General features: G+C 53.9%; 1 protein-coding gene across 1 annotated transcript; it reads left to right on the top strand.

The window, feature by feature from the left end:
- The first annotated feature begins 1,679 nt into the window (after positions 1-1,679).
- On the top strand, positions 1,680-12,332 carry BSND (barttin CLCNK type accessory subunit beta). The gene is made up of 4 exons (XM_090271641.1): positions 1,680-2,065; positions 7,101-7,195; positions 8,845-9,114; positions 10,157-12,332. Exons 1-4 carry the CDS (start codon positions 1,889-1,891, stop codon positions 10,590-10,592), a joined length of 978 nt encoding a protein of 325 aa, XP_090127767.1. The 5' UTR covers positions 1,680-1,888; the 3' UTR covers positions 10,593-12,332.
- Positions 12,333-12,734: the final 402 nt, after the last annotated feature.

Below are 12,734 nucleotides of genomic sequence, written 5' to 3' on the forward strand. Positions count from 1 at the left end.
CCTGACCCAAAGGGGATGAAAGCTCCTTGCCCAGTGCAGGCTACACCGCCACAAGAGGCCGCCCGAGACTCCTGCTGGCCTGCTACCGCTGAGATCCGTTCCCACCACCCACCGAAGCCAGGACCAGAGAGGGCAGGCAGAGACCCCTCTGTACCTCCGTTTCCATTTCTGGGCAGGGCACTTGTTGCTGATGACAATAGGGTATCTGTGGCAGGTCCTGCCCTATTGATAAGCACAGATTACAAATCATTTTCTCCTACATTAGGTCACTTACCTGCCCAATACCAGGGAGGTGACCCTGATACCTTCCTCAGTCCTTAAGTGACAAAACTAAAGCTAAGAGAGTAGCTACCACCTGAGGGAACCAGACCTAGACATGACCTAGTAACTCTCAGCCTTTCTCTAAGATCCTCAGCAACCTTTCCTTGGGAGGCTGTCTCCTGAGCTCTTTAACAGGGAACCTCCCCTGCAAACTGCAGGGTGCAAGTGCGGTGGGATCTCAGGGCTGGTGAAGGAGAAACCACTGCTGGAAAAAGTGTGTGTGGGCTAAACAGGCAGAGGGCATGGTGTGCGCGTAGGTGTGGTGTCTGGAAGCACAGCTCTTGCAGAGGGGGGAGACGGTGATGACAACACAGGAAAATCTCCGGTCTGCTAATTCAAGATGCCAAATAGAAGCCATACTCCACATTAGTGATCAAACCCTGTACAGATGACACGTTAACGTTTTCTGTTAGAGACGCTGATGGTTCTCATTTTCCTATAATCCTGTAAGGGAACCTGATTTCCCCCCTCAGACTATCCCCAGAACTGGAATTCTACCGTTACAGTGTCATTCTTAGCATTAAGCGGACTTCCTAGATTAGAAGGGAGGGAAATTGCTGTCAGTCAGTCAGACTCTACAAGGGCATTAAGACACCTGAGCCTTTCCTGGGGGGCAGGTCACAGAGGAATCCAGGAAGGCCTGGCCAGCAGTTGGCTCTGTCCTGGGAGGTGCTATAATTATCTGCATTTTACAAAGGAGGAAGACTGAGGCAGGGGGAAGTAACTTGATCAAGGCCACACTGGCCCACAGTAGAGGACCCAGAATCCAAGTCCAGGCATTGTGCCTGGTCCCCAGAGTCTGAAATTCAACCCCCTCCTTCTACAGTTAGAGAGTATCACACAGTGGGTAGGGGCATGGCATCTGGGTTCAAATTGGCAAGTGATTTGTCAATGCATTGGTGTCCTGATAAAGTGAGCTAGTAATGCTTGCCTCATGGGTCCCCCTTAAATGAGTAATATCTGTAATGTGTTTCGAAGAGTGCCGTGCACGCAGGCACCACCCAGTAAATAGGGGCTATTATCCCTGAACCTCAGGTGGGCACATGACTTTGAAGAGTCTAGAATGCTTCAGGATTCTAAAATGCCAGCCTGTGGGATCCTGGAATCTTCCAGCGACATTCTGATGTGTTTTGGTTGGGGCATTGGACCTGGCTTCCTATGACTGGCGGGTGTGGGGCCTCCTGTCTACCCAGCTCAGCCCCACACAGGCAAATGAGGTGATGTCAAAGCCTTGGCTGGGGCCCAGCTCGTGTAACCACCCCCTCTCCCTCTTGGCTACTCCTTCACCCAGAGTCACACACACACTCCAGCCGGGCCCAGAGGGAAGGTGAGAGGGAGTGAAGGTGGGTGGTGGGGGCAGGGGCCATTGAAGCGTAGCTCCTGCAGCCTGGTGAGCCTGTGTGCCCAGGAGCTGCGGCTGGACCTGTCCCCTCTTCAACGGCAAGTCCAGGTTTGCACTGATCCCGGAGCGTCCTCCCTCCGAGGGGTGTAAGGTGTGTGGTGTCCACGCTGGTGCGCGGGCACTCCTCTGTGGGCCGTGCACGGACCTCGGCCTGGCAGAGGAGCCATGGCGGATGAGAAGACCTTCCGCATCGGCTTCATCGTGCTGGGGCTCTTCCTGCTGGCTCTCGGCACGTTCCTCATGAGCCACGACCGGCCCCAGGTTTACGGCACGTTCTACGCAATGGGCAGCGTCATGGTGATCGGGGGCGTCATCTGGAGCATGTGCCAGTGCTACCCCAAGGTAGGTGGTGGTGGAGGAGGGTCAGCTGGGGGCCAGGGGCCAGGAGGGCAGGGGGCTGAGCCTCTATTCCAGGCATAATGCCCCATTCTTCAATCATCTTTTCATCCTCTCCCTTTGTACTTTCTGATCTCTCCATTCTCCTGATCATCCATCCATCCACCCACCCACACATCCATCCATCCATCCATCCATCCATCCATCCCTTATCATAAGGATTGATCAGAAGCCCCCTTGCATCTGGCCCCTGAGGGGACACAATGAAACCCAACACACAATCATAGGTGTGCTTGAAGCCAAAGTGAGTGAGTGCTTGCCACCTGCCAGTCACACCTGCATTCATGGTGCAGATCAGTCCTCCTCCAGAGCTTTCTGCACCTCTGTAGTTGCATTTTATAGTGGAGAAGCCCAAGGCTCAGAAAGGCGAGGTCCCACAGCACCTAAAGGTCAGACATCAGAGCTCAGATGTGTGTCCACATCTCAGATGACAGTCCACCTCGGAGGGTTATCCATGTTGTCCCAGAGGGGCTGAGAGCTCTGGGTGGGTCAGGGTTGGGTCCCGCCCTATCCTTCAGAGTTTCAATGTACTCCTAGCCTTGTGGGTGACTTAGTGATGGGAAGAGCATTGGTTTGGGAGTCCTGAGTTCTAGTTCCAGCTCTGTCCCAAACAGAGATGACCTTTGTATTTCTGAGCCTCAGTTTCTTACATCTGCAAAATGGAGCCCCAAACCCCTATTTCTTCTAGCTCACAGAGTTATTATGAACAGAGAAAAGATAGGATGTAGGAATGTTTTATGAACGGTAGAGTGTTATATTTAGGTGAACGGCCATCACCCTTACTGGTATTGATCCTTCCAGCAACCCTGTGGAATGCACATGTCAGGACTTGTAAGCCTTTAGTGCTCAGAGTGGTTGTGTGGCTTTTCCAAGGTCACACAGCTGCTCAGACCGACCTGGGGAGACAAAAAGAGAAGCATGGATTCTAACTTGGGCTCTGCCTCTAACTGCTTGGAAGACTTGGTCAAGTCCCTTCCCACTCTGAGCCTCAGGTTCCTCATCTGTACAATGTATGAGTCAGGAAGAAGGGGTGGGAAAGGGGGTGCACCAAAGGGCACTGCTGGTCCTGACATCTAGGGCTCTAGGCCTAGGCAGCCAGGCCCCACCTGCAGTCCCCTCCTCAGCTTTCACGTGGGTGGCTGTGCTGGGGCTGGTGTTCGGGGGGAGGGGCAGGAGGGAGGAGACCCCCAGGGGCCTGGGCCTGGCTCTCCCCTGCCCTGCCCCCTCCATGGGCCAGCCCCAGGCTGTCGGAATGTTTGTTGCTGGGGCGGCCCTGGCTGGTTTGTAGTCATTTACCCAGCAGTTTACAGTCAACTTGCCTCTGTCTGTGCAATGCTCTGAGCACAGGTCACCTAGAGAAGAGGTACTTGGGGCCTGAGCCACCCCGTCACCACCTCCAGCTTCCTCCTCCCCCCAGTGATGAGGCTGGGCCCTGGGGGCAACAGGGGTACAGAGAGTAGTGTCCTTCCTGCCCGATCCCTGTTTGCCAGAGGTGGCTCTGGGGTGGTGGGGGGCAGTGCCCGGGTGGCCGTGCGGGATAAGGGAGAGAGAGGGGAGAGGGAATATTGCTGTGTATTAATGAGTAACTGTTGAGAGATCCACGTGTTCCTGTGCTGTGGAGGCAGCAGGGTGGGGTGGAAACACATTATAGTGTCCAACAGGCCCAGATTCAAATCCCTCCTCTCTCCTGCCCCATTTCTGTGACCTTGTTGCAGGGAGTCTCCCCACCTTCCAAGCCGAATGGGAGGAACCAGTGGGGCCTTATATGTGGGGGACCCAGCATCACCCCAGGCACAGAACTGCTTCTGTGCATTATTCTCAGGACTGTGTCTGTGCGAGTCCAGGTGTGGCTCTGTGTGGGTGTTAGACCCAGCACAGCGAGGGGAGGGAGGGAAGTGTGCTGGGAACTAGGGAGGCGCGTTAGAGGGGGCGGCCCTGTCTGCAACGCTGTCTCCTTGGTGCCAGGGCCACCCAAATGCTGAGCAAATGCTGGTATCCATCCTCCAGCTGGGGTCCTCCCTTGCCTCTGAATGCCTAATAAATGGGAACTTCCTAGATTGAAAGAAATATAAATATCAGGGACTGGAATCAGCCAATTAAGATATAGGGGTTAGAGGTAGCCAGTACCAACATGAATTAAGCTGTCCTGTCTTTGAGGGGCTGTGGGTCTCGCAGGAAAGACAATTTTCTGCCTGATGGGAAGGGAGTAGGCTTCACAGAGGAGATGAGCTGGGCTCGGTGGGCTAAGTAGAAGTTCACCAGGCAGAGAAGATGAGAAAGACATTCCAGGTGGAAGGAGTAGTGCACCCAAAGACACAAGGTGGAAGAGCGAGGCAGGTGGGTCAGCAGGGCTATGGGGGTAGGGGAGGAGGGTAAGGAGGAGAGAGAATAGGACTCAGCTTTGCAGAGCCTGGGATGCCATGCTAAGGAATTTGGATCTTACCTTTGAGTTGATGGGACAAGAGAGGGACATAATCAACTTTGCAATTCAAGAGAATAATCAGGCTGATGTGGGGAGAAGGAAGAGCCAGAGGGGCAGCCAGGCCAGTCAGAGAAGCTCCTTCTTTGGTACAAGTGAGAGATGATGGTCTCCTGGTCTAAGGCAGAATGTGAACCCAAGGTTGTAGGAATTGAGAAGACATGTCAAGTTCATCAGGTGTATAATAGCTGCCACAGTGGGACATGGCAGTGGCTCTTCCATCTCGCCCATCTCAATGAATTTCTGAGGTAGGCTTGGGCAGATGTGGTGGTCAGCTGGGTCTTGGCTTGAGAGAGGAGGAAAAATCAGGGCAAGTCTAGGCAGTGGGGCAGTGAGGGATGCTGCCCCCTGTTAGCTGAGATGGGGCAGGGGAGCTGCAAGAAGAGGGAGGATCGGCAGGGAAAGCAGTGCCTCTCCCTGTCCACCTTTTGCCTCTGCCCATAGGACCCCCTCCTCACTCCTGCCTGATTGGCTGGAGCCCAGGACCAGGCCCCTGGCTGGTGGTTGGTGGATCTGTCCTCTTCATGGGCCTCCCTCCTCTCCTCTGCTCTCTCCTTCTGGGGACTGCTGAATGTGCTGCCTAAACACAGATCTGTCTGCACTGTCCAGCTGAGAATTCCTCCAGGGTTCCCATTGTTCTGGATAAAGCCTGAACTCCTTAGTCTCATGTTCTGGGGTCTTCATGGTCTGATCTCCCCTCCCTAGCTTCAGCTCTGCCTATTCCCTTCTCTTAAAAGGACTTGTGTTATAAGGTGCTCCAGTCTTAGCTTCTCCTCCAGGCTTTTCACAATGGCGATGATGATGTTGATAATGTTGGTGATGGTGATGATGGTGATGATGATAAGAAGGAGGAAGATAATAACTGGGTCATGAGATATTGAGGCATAGGAAGGGGCAGCTTCTTTGAAGTACAGAGTCAGCTGGCAAGTGCAGGGCATCCTCAGTGGGTGTGGAAGATATACAGGCCCCTGCTTTATGTCCAAACATTTGGGGGAAGCTTACCCCTCAAGGAGTTCTAAGAATCCCTCCATCCATCATTCCTGTCTCCCCAGCTGGATGGAGCTTTTTTGTTGCAGACAAGTGTCTCTTACTGCACTCTGTGAGAAGGAAAAAAGGTGATGCTATTTATGAACCTGGTACAATACAGAAGGGTCTCATCAAATATTTGTTGAAAAATTTTCAGTGGAGGAAAGCAAGTCTCAGAAGGTAACTTCATCTTCAATTGCATCAAACTATTTACTGAACAGCTACTATGTGCCAGGCACTGTGCTGGGAGATTCCTTATATATTATCTCATAAAGTCTTCAAAGCAACCCCAGGAGACAGGCATTGCTAGTCTTCTTTTTTTTTTTTTAATTGTAGTAAAATACACAATATAAAATTTACCATGTTAACCATTTTTAAGTGTAAATTACATTAACATTGTTGTGAAACAGATCTCCAGAACTCTTTATCTTGCAAAACTGAAACTCTACCCATTAAACAATAACTCCTCATCCCCCTCCTTCCAGTCTGTGGCAAGTACCATTCTACTTTCTGTCTCTATGACTTCAACTATTCTAGATAAGGCATATAAGTGGAATCATACAGAATTTGTCTTTTTGTGACTGGTTTATTTCTTCAAATTTCATCCATGTTGTAGCTTGTTAGAACTTCTTTCCCTTTTAAGGCTGGGTAATGTTCCATTGCATGTATAGACCACATTTTGTTTATTCATTCATCCATGTAGGGACGCTTGGGTTGCTTGTACCTCTTGTCCGCTGTGAACAGTGCAGCATGTACCTCTTGAGGCTAGCCCCATTTTACAGAGAAGGCCAGAGAGGCCCAGGGAGGGAGGTGACCTGCCCAAGGGAGGATTCTCACCCAGTCTCCCAGACCCCAAGGGCAGGCTCCTCCTGCCTCATTCCACTGCCTTCTTCATGACCCTCCTCCCCATGCACCAGCCTGTGCCCACGGCACGGGGGCTGCACTTGCAGAGACCTCTTGATCCCTGAAAGTTCAGGGACAGAGACTGGTGGGCACAACCCCAGTCATCTGTCCCACTCCCCATCCCTCACCCCCCGCAGCCTCTGCGCCAGGAAACACACAACAGTGACCTGCTTTCCACTCATTCGTCAGATATGGGTGAGGTGCCAGGCACATTCTGGGCACTAGATGGGGACCCTGGTAAATGACAAGATGTGAGCAACTCCAGGGCAGGAATGTTTGTCTCATTCACTCCCTGCTGCCCCCTAGGGCCTAGAAGAGAGCCTGGCACACAGCAGGTACTCGATAAATGTTGGGTGAATGTAGAGCCAGGTGGGAGCAGGAGCCCAGGGATCTGTTTACCCACTGGTGGTGGCCCTGAGCAGACCCCTCTCTTGTCATGAAGGGGAGGCTCTCGGTGGTTGGGCCTCTCTCCCAGGGCATGTGGAGAGGTTAGGCCTGTGCTCTGTGGGGAGCAGCGGCCAGGGGCACGTGAGGGCAGCCGCAGAGAAGCCATCTCCCCGCTTTGCCCTGCAGATCGCCTTCATCCCTGCTGACTCTGAATTCCAAGGCATTGTGTCCTCAAAGCTGCCAGGCTTGCTTGAGAACGGACTCACTGCTGAGATGAAGAGGTAGGTGCTGGGCCCTCTGTGCCTGGAGGAGTGGGTGAAGGGGAGGGGCAGGGAGCCCCTCAGTGCGGCAGTGAGCCCCTCGCCCCTTACACAGGAGAGTGAGGGAGTGGGGTGGGGGCCAGGCTCCGGCTTGGCCTGTGCACTTAACTAAGACTATACTATTAGCAATCATGGATTGTCTTGAACTCTCAATTCTGTGAGGCAAGCCTTATTATCCCCATTTTACAGATGAGGAAACTGAGACTCAGGGACTTTATCCTGTCTTCCAGTGAACTAGTGGCAGGCCAAAAATCAAAATCAGGTTTGACACTAAATCCCAAAGAGCTATGACTACTATTGCTGCAGCAAACAGGAAGAGGCAGGATGATGGCCAAGGCACAGCCCTGGGCCTCTGCCGCTCACTGGCTGTGTGACTTCAGGAAAGTGACGTACCTCTCTTTGCCTCCTCTGTAGAATGGGGCTATTAACGGCACCTTCCTCCTGGGGGTTCAGGGAGGATTCAGTGAGACAATAATATGAACAAGGCACTAAGGATAGAAGCTGGTGCACAGTAGGCCCCTACAAATCAGACATTTTGTACCCATTACCTCCTTCAGTCCTCACATGTGGGGGGGAGGAGGGGTTGTCGATTCCTTTATACAGATGTGGAAACTGAGGCTCAGGAAGTGCAAGGATGAGCTCCAAACCTCACGGACAGTCACTGACAGACCAGACCAGACCTGCCCCGCTACATAAGCAGGTGCCTCGGCATGGCTCTCCAGGACATGGCAGAGAGGGTGGGACCTGCCGTAACTCCACGCTCAGAAGCAGGCTGCAGGCCCTGGATCGGTGTCTGGGGCTCTGGAACTCTCTCTGCTTGGCTTGGGGAAGGAGGTCGTGATGGTAGTTTATGTTCCTGGCACACAGAGTGACCAGATGTTCCGGGGAAATGGGGTGACAGAACCTGGGTGGGCATGGGGGGCCTCAGGACCCATCACCTGGGGAGGCTCAGGCTGCCCTGAGTTCTGGGCTCCTCCCTGTCATTTCCCAGCTGTGGGACCCTTGGCAAGGGACCTCGTCTCTGAACTTCACTTTCTGGAGGGACTGTAGGGAGAGGTAGAAAACCAACACCTAGCGTCTGAGGCATCAGGGCAGCCCGCTGAAGTCTCTGTGCCTGTTTCCTTCAGTATCTCCCAGAGTTAGGGCGAGGGTTGAATGAACTACCTGACAGAGCCTGGCAGGCAAAGAGCACTCAGTAGCTGCTAATTACTGCTGCTAGGTCCTCATCTGAAAAACGGGAATGATTATTCTGCTTAAAGGTGTCATTCAGAATAAACGAAGTGACAAACACAAAGCCTTTAGCCCACTGTCTGGAACCCAGTAAACTCTCAGTCAATGAGACTGGACTTCATTTTGCAGTTGCACCCTTGGGGTGGACTTTGGAGACACAGAGTGAATGCAACACTGGACTAAGAGTCTGAGCTCTGCCGCCTACCTTACCTTACTGTATCATGAACTCGGTACAGTAAAGGCCCCGAAGGGCTTCTTGGACATCAGGAAAGACCAGGTGGCCAGACCAGGTGGGCCAGGGAACAGCACTGACATCTGTTGAATGATTCCTTGCTCACCTGCCTGTTCTCTCTCCTGCTGTCTGCTGTGCCCCCACCTAGCCCCCAGCTGCCCTACGTAAGGCTGTGGGAGGAAGCTGCCTACGACCAGAGCCTGCCTGACTTCAGCCACATCCGGATGAAGGTCCTGGGCTTCAGTGAAGATCCCCGCCCCCTGCTGGCCCCTGAGCTGGGGCAGCAGCATCTGGAAGCTAATGACAGAGGGGAAGGTGGCCCTCGTGGGGCTCAGGCCTGGATGGAGACTGCCGTGGTCGTCCACAGGGGCTCCGATGAGGACGAGGGAGAAAGAAACCCAGCTCAGAGCAGTCCTGGGTGAGTGTGCAGAGTGCAGGAGCAGGAATGATGCCCGCTTCTGGGTTGTGGGCCACTGAGGTGTGGTTGGGTACATTTGGGAGTAGAGAGGGCAGTGGGGGTGAGGATACCCCGAGAGGCAGCAGGTGTAGCAGATGCATGAATCTGGGCTTAGACAGGCCTGGGTTCAAATCCCAGCAGCTCTGCTGTTTAACCTTACCAAGTTTCTTAGCCTCCTGAGCCTCAGTTTTCCCCACATGGGAATAAGCTCTCCTTCCTCACAGGGGCGTTGTGAAGATTGGGACAGTATATTTAAGTGTCAGGCACACTGTAGGAACTCTGTACTATCTGAATGCTTGTTATGCGTAGAGGGGGGCAGGGAGCCAGAGGACCTGAGTTCAAATCCACACTATGCCAACTAAGGTGCTCTGTGACCTCAGATAGGTCACTCCCCACACCACCCCACCCATCCCTGGATCCTTATTAACTGGGTTCCTTATTCATCCATTTATGCACTCATCCTACCACTGTTACTGGGCTCCTGATCCCTGCAAGGTCTTGATGGTTTCCACTGTCTAGGAGCTCCCTGTCCAACAGGGGAGAAAGGTGAGGGAACAGAAAGTGACACCTAGTGATAGGGGCTGAGGGCCCAGAGGAGACCCCTGAGTTATTGGAGAAGCAGAAGAGTGAGCTGGTTTGGATAACAACATAATGGCTCATTCCTTGAGCACCTAATATGTGCCAGGCATTGTGCAAAGTGCTTTGCACACTGCTAATTACTGTTGCTATGTCCTCCTTTGAAAAGCGGGAACAATTATTCTGCTTAAAGGTGTTGTTCAGAATAAATGGGGTTGACAAGCATAAAGCCTTTAGCCCACTGTCTGCTGTACACCTCAGAGACACCAGAGGAGTGAATACTGTTAGTTCCCCATCTTATAGGGGAGGAAACTGAGACCCAGACAGGTGAGCTCACCTCCCCTTGCCTTGCGGCTAGTGGCTGAGGTTTAGACCCAGGCCATCTGACTCAGAGCTACCCTTGCTCTCTCTGGCTTTGCCCCTGCAGCCCCCCAGCCTGTCCCCAGGGCCCTGCACCCTTGGCTTCCTTCCAAGATGACCTGGATGTGGGGTCCAGTGAGGGCAGCAGCCCCAACCCATCTCCACCTGAGGGGGAGGAGCCTGGACCCCCAGCACGGGAGCTCTGGGCCTGCAGGTGCCAACTGGACCGCTTCCATGACTTTGCTCTGATCGATGCCCCCACGTCGGAGGACACACCTGCAGAGGAGCAGTGGCAGGACAGAGCCCTACCCAACTACTGGCAGCGGTCCCCGAGAACAAAAGAGGACGAGGCGGCTTCAGACACAGGGGCAGAGGAGCCGGAGCAGGAGGAGGAAGACTTGTACTATGGGCTCCCGGACAGCCCTGGGGACCCCCTCCCAGACAAAGAACTGGGCTTTGAGCCCAATGGCCAGGGCTTAGATGGAACTGCCCCTGGATGCTAGCCTGGCACCAGCCACAAGCCCTGTATGATTCCACAGGGCCTCCATTTCCCTGTCTGCAAACTGGGGTTGTATGGTGGATTCTAGAGCACCTGGAAACTGTAAAAAACCACGCAGGGAAGGGATGATTACTTCAATGGGCGTTTGCTGTTCCAATTGGTACTTTGGGGGTTAAAACTTTGAAGGTAAAATGTGATTCATTAAGAAGATTCAAAGTAACTGGGGCCCTCAAGCGCCTTCTCTGCCTCCCCCCAAAGATGGCCTCTGAACAGGAGCCCTCCTTGGTGCTACGCCTGGTTCTCTGATCTTCTGTGAAGGCCTCTCAGGGTTCCCGTTCCTGCTGAGCCTGGTGCATGGCGTGATCTGTCGTCACCCAGGGCTAACCATGGGTCCATGCCCACATCCCCATTGGGGCTCCTATTGCTCAGGGATCCAATCCCTTGCATGACTGACCTCTGCTGACTTCCCAGCCTACTCCGCATGGCAGCCCTGTGCCACACCCTCTGCTCCTCACACTCACCCTGCTGCCTGTGCCCTTGCCCTGCTGGCTGCCTGGCAAGTTTGTGCTCATCCTTCAGACCCTTGTGTGGATGTCCCCCCTCTGAAAGCCTTTCCTGATGGCACCGCTTCCTGCAACAAATTAGTCCTGGCCCCTTGGTGACACCTTTGGGTCTTGTGCACTTACCACTGGAGCATGACTGTTCAAGGCTAGCACCCTTGCTTCCTTCACATTGGTGTCTCCTGTGTCCGCTGTCAGTGGGCATTGAGGGTGCATGGAACTGACCAGAACCCAGGACACTTGTGCAGATTAGACACCTCCACCATACCTCTAACTCTCAGACTCCCAGCCCCTTGATGCTCTGGCATTCAAACTTCCAAATGGCCTGCACAGGAGTCATAAAGCCAGGCAAAAGCCCCCAGAACAACCCCTCCCTGCAGAATACATCTGCATTGGCTTAGAATTGTGGGTGAAATGAAGCTTCCTGGCTTAATTTGATTCAGGTGGCAGTCAGGCGTACCAGACACCAAGCCAGAATCTTTAGCGGGAGAGAGACGTGATGTGATGAACAGTTCTTACCCTCAAAGGGCTCACAATCTAGTGAGTTTGGTTTCTTACAAGTTAGGAACAGAGTGCAGAGCAGGAGCCAAGGTGGAAACAGAGAAATTACAATAAAAAATGGGCACACCAGAGGCAGCTGAGTGACATGTGGGGCCAGCAAGTCTGCGGTAGTAACTCGACCTGCTTCAGCAGCCCCTGAAGATACCCCTGCAGCATAGCATCCCGAGTAACGCTGTTAGCACGCTGCTTTCTGCCGGGTCCCAGCGTCCCAGCCCTGGGGCTATGGCAGCTGCTTCGGAGCCAGGGGCAGTGGCACTACCGCAGACCAGCTCCACACACTTAGAGCTTCCACTCTGGGCCACCTGGAACGGGGAGAACTTCTCCTGGGCTGGGACTCGGCGCCAGGACCGGGAGACCCGGCAGTGGGAAAGGGAAGCCCTCCGTGCTGCGTCAGAAGGGCACAGCCCCTCGCCCCGCCAACACTCTCTCTTCTTTCTGGGTCGTCTGCCTCCAGTGTGAAGGCCTCAGTAGTGAAAGCATTATCGGGCACACCCCCTGTGCCCTGACGGATGTTCCCACCTACGACCCGAGCCGCCAGACTAGGCGAGGGGCAGTGTGTTTCCGCGCCCTGTTTACTAAGGCGGGGAGGGGGGTGACCTGAATCAGAAACAGCACCAGCACGAATGGTTAAAATTAAAATGTTTTCAACATTTAAAGAGGTCACCTTCATTCACCTGCACATTCTTTGGTGTAAAACCACCTGTTTCCCCTCTGGGTAGGATGAATGAGGCTTCATGCCTGGCGGGCACCATGGGCACCCGCTGGAAAGGGAACACCACACACAGCGCTGCGACCATGTGGGACAGCCGTGTGGTGCGGCCTCCCAGGAGTGGCCCCAGTGCCCCTGAATCATTGCGGCAGGGCCGTCTCCAGACCTCACCCAGGGAACTGAGAGCCGCTGGCTGCAGGCCCACCAGCAGGTGGACGCCGACCCTGTCCACGGAAGTTGCGCGGAGGGCTCGGGGCCGCGGAGGGAGAGGGCGAGACTCTGCTTTTGGCTCCAATCCCGGATCCCCACCTTCTTG

The sequence above is a fragment of the Furipterus horrens genome, unplaced genomic scaffold, assembly GCF_987537825.1.
Source record: "Furipterus horrens unplaced genomic scaffold, mFurHor1.1.pri manual_scaffold_3, whole genome shotgun sequence".
NCBI classification, from domain to species: domain Eukaryota; kingdom Metazoa; phylum Chordata; class Mammalia; order Chiroptera; family Furipteridae; genus Furipterus; species Furipterus horrens.

Bases quoted from the DNA above. Each gene is read 5' to 3' on its own strand.
- BSND (XM_090271641.1), top strand. From the start codon at position 1,889: ATGGCGGATGAGAAGACCTTCCGCATCGGCTTCATCGTGCTGGGGCTC. The intron at 2,066-7,100 runs GTAGGTGGTGGT...TTTGCCCTGCAG, and splicing joins TGTGCCAGTGCTACCCCAAG to ATCGCCTTCATCCCTGCTGA. The intron at 9,115-10,156 runs GTGAGTGTGCAG...TTGCCCCTGCAG, and splicing joins CCAGCTCAGAGCAGTCCTGG to CCCCCCAGCCTGTCCCCAGG.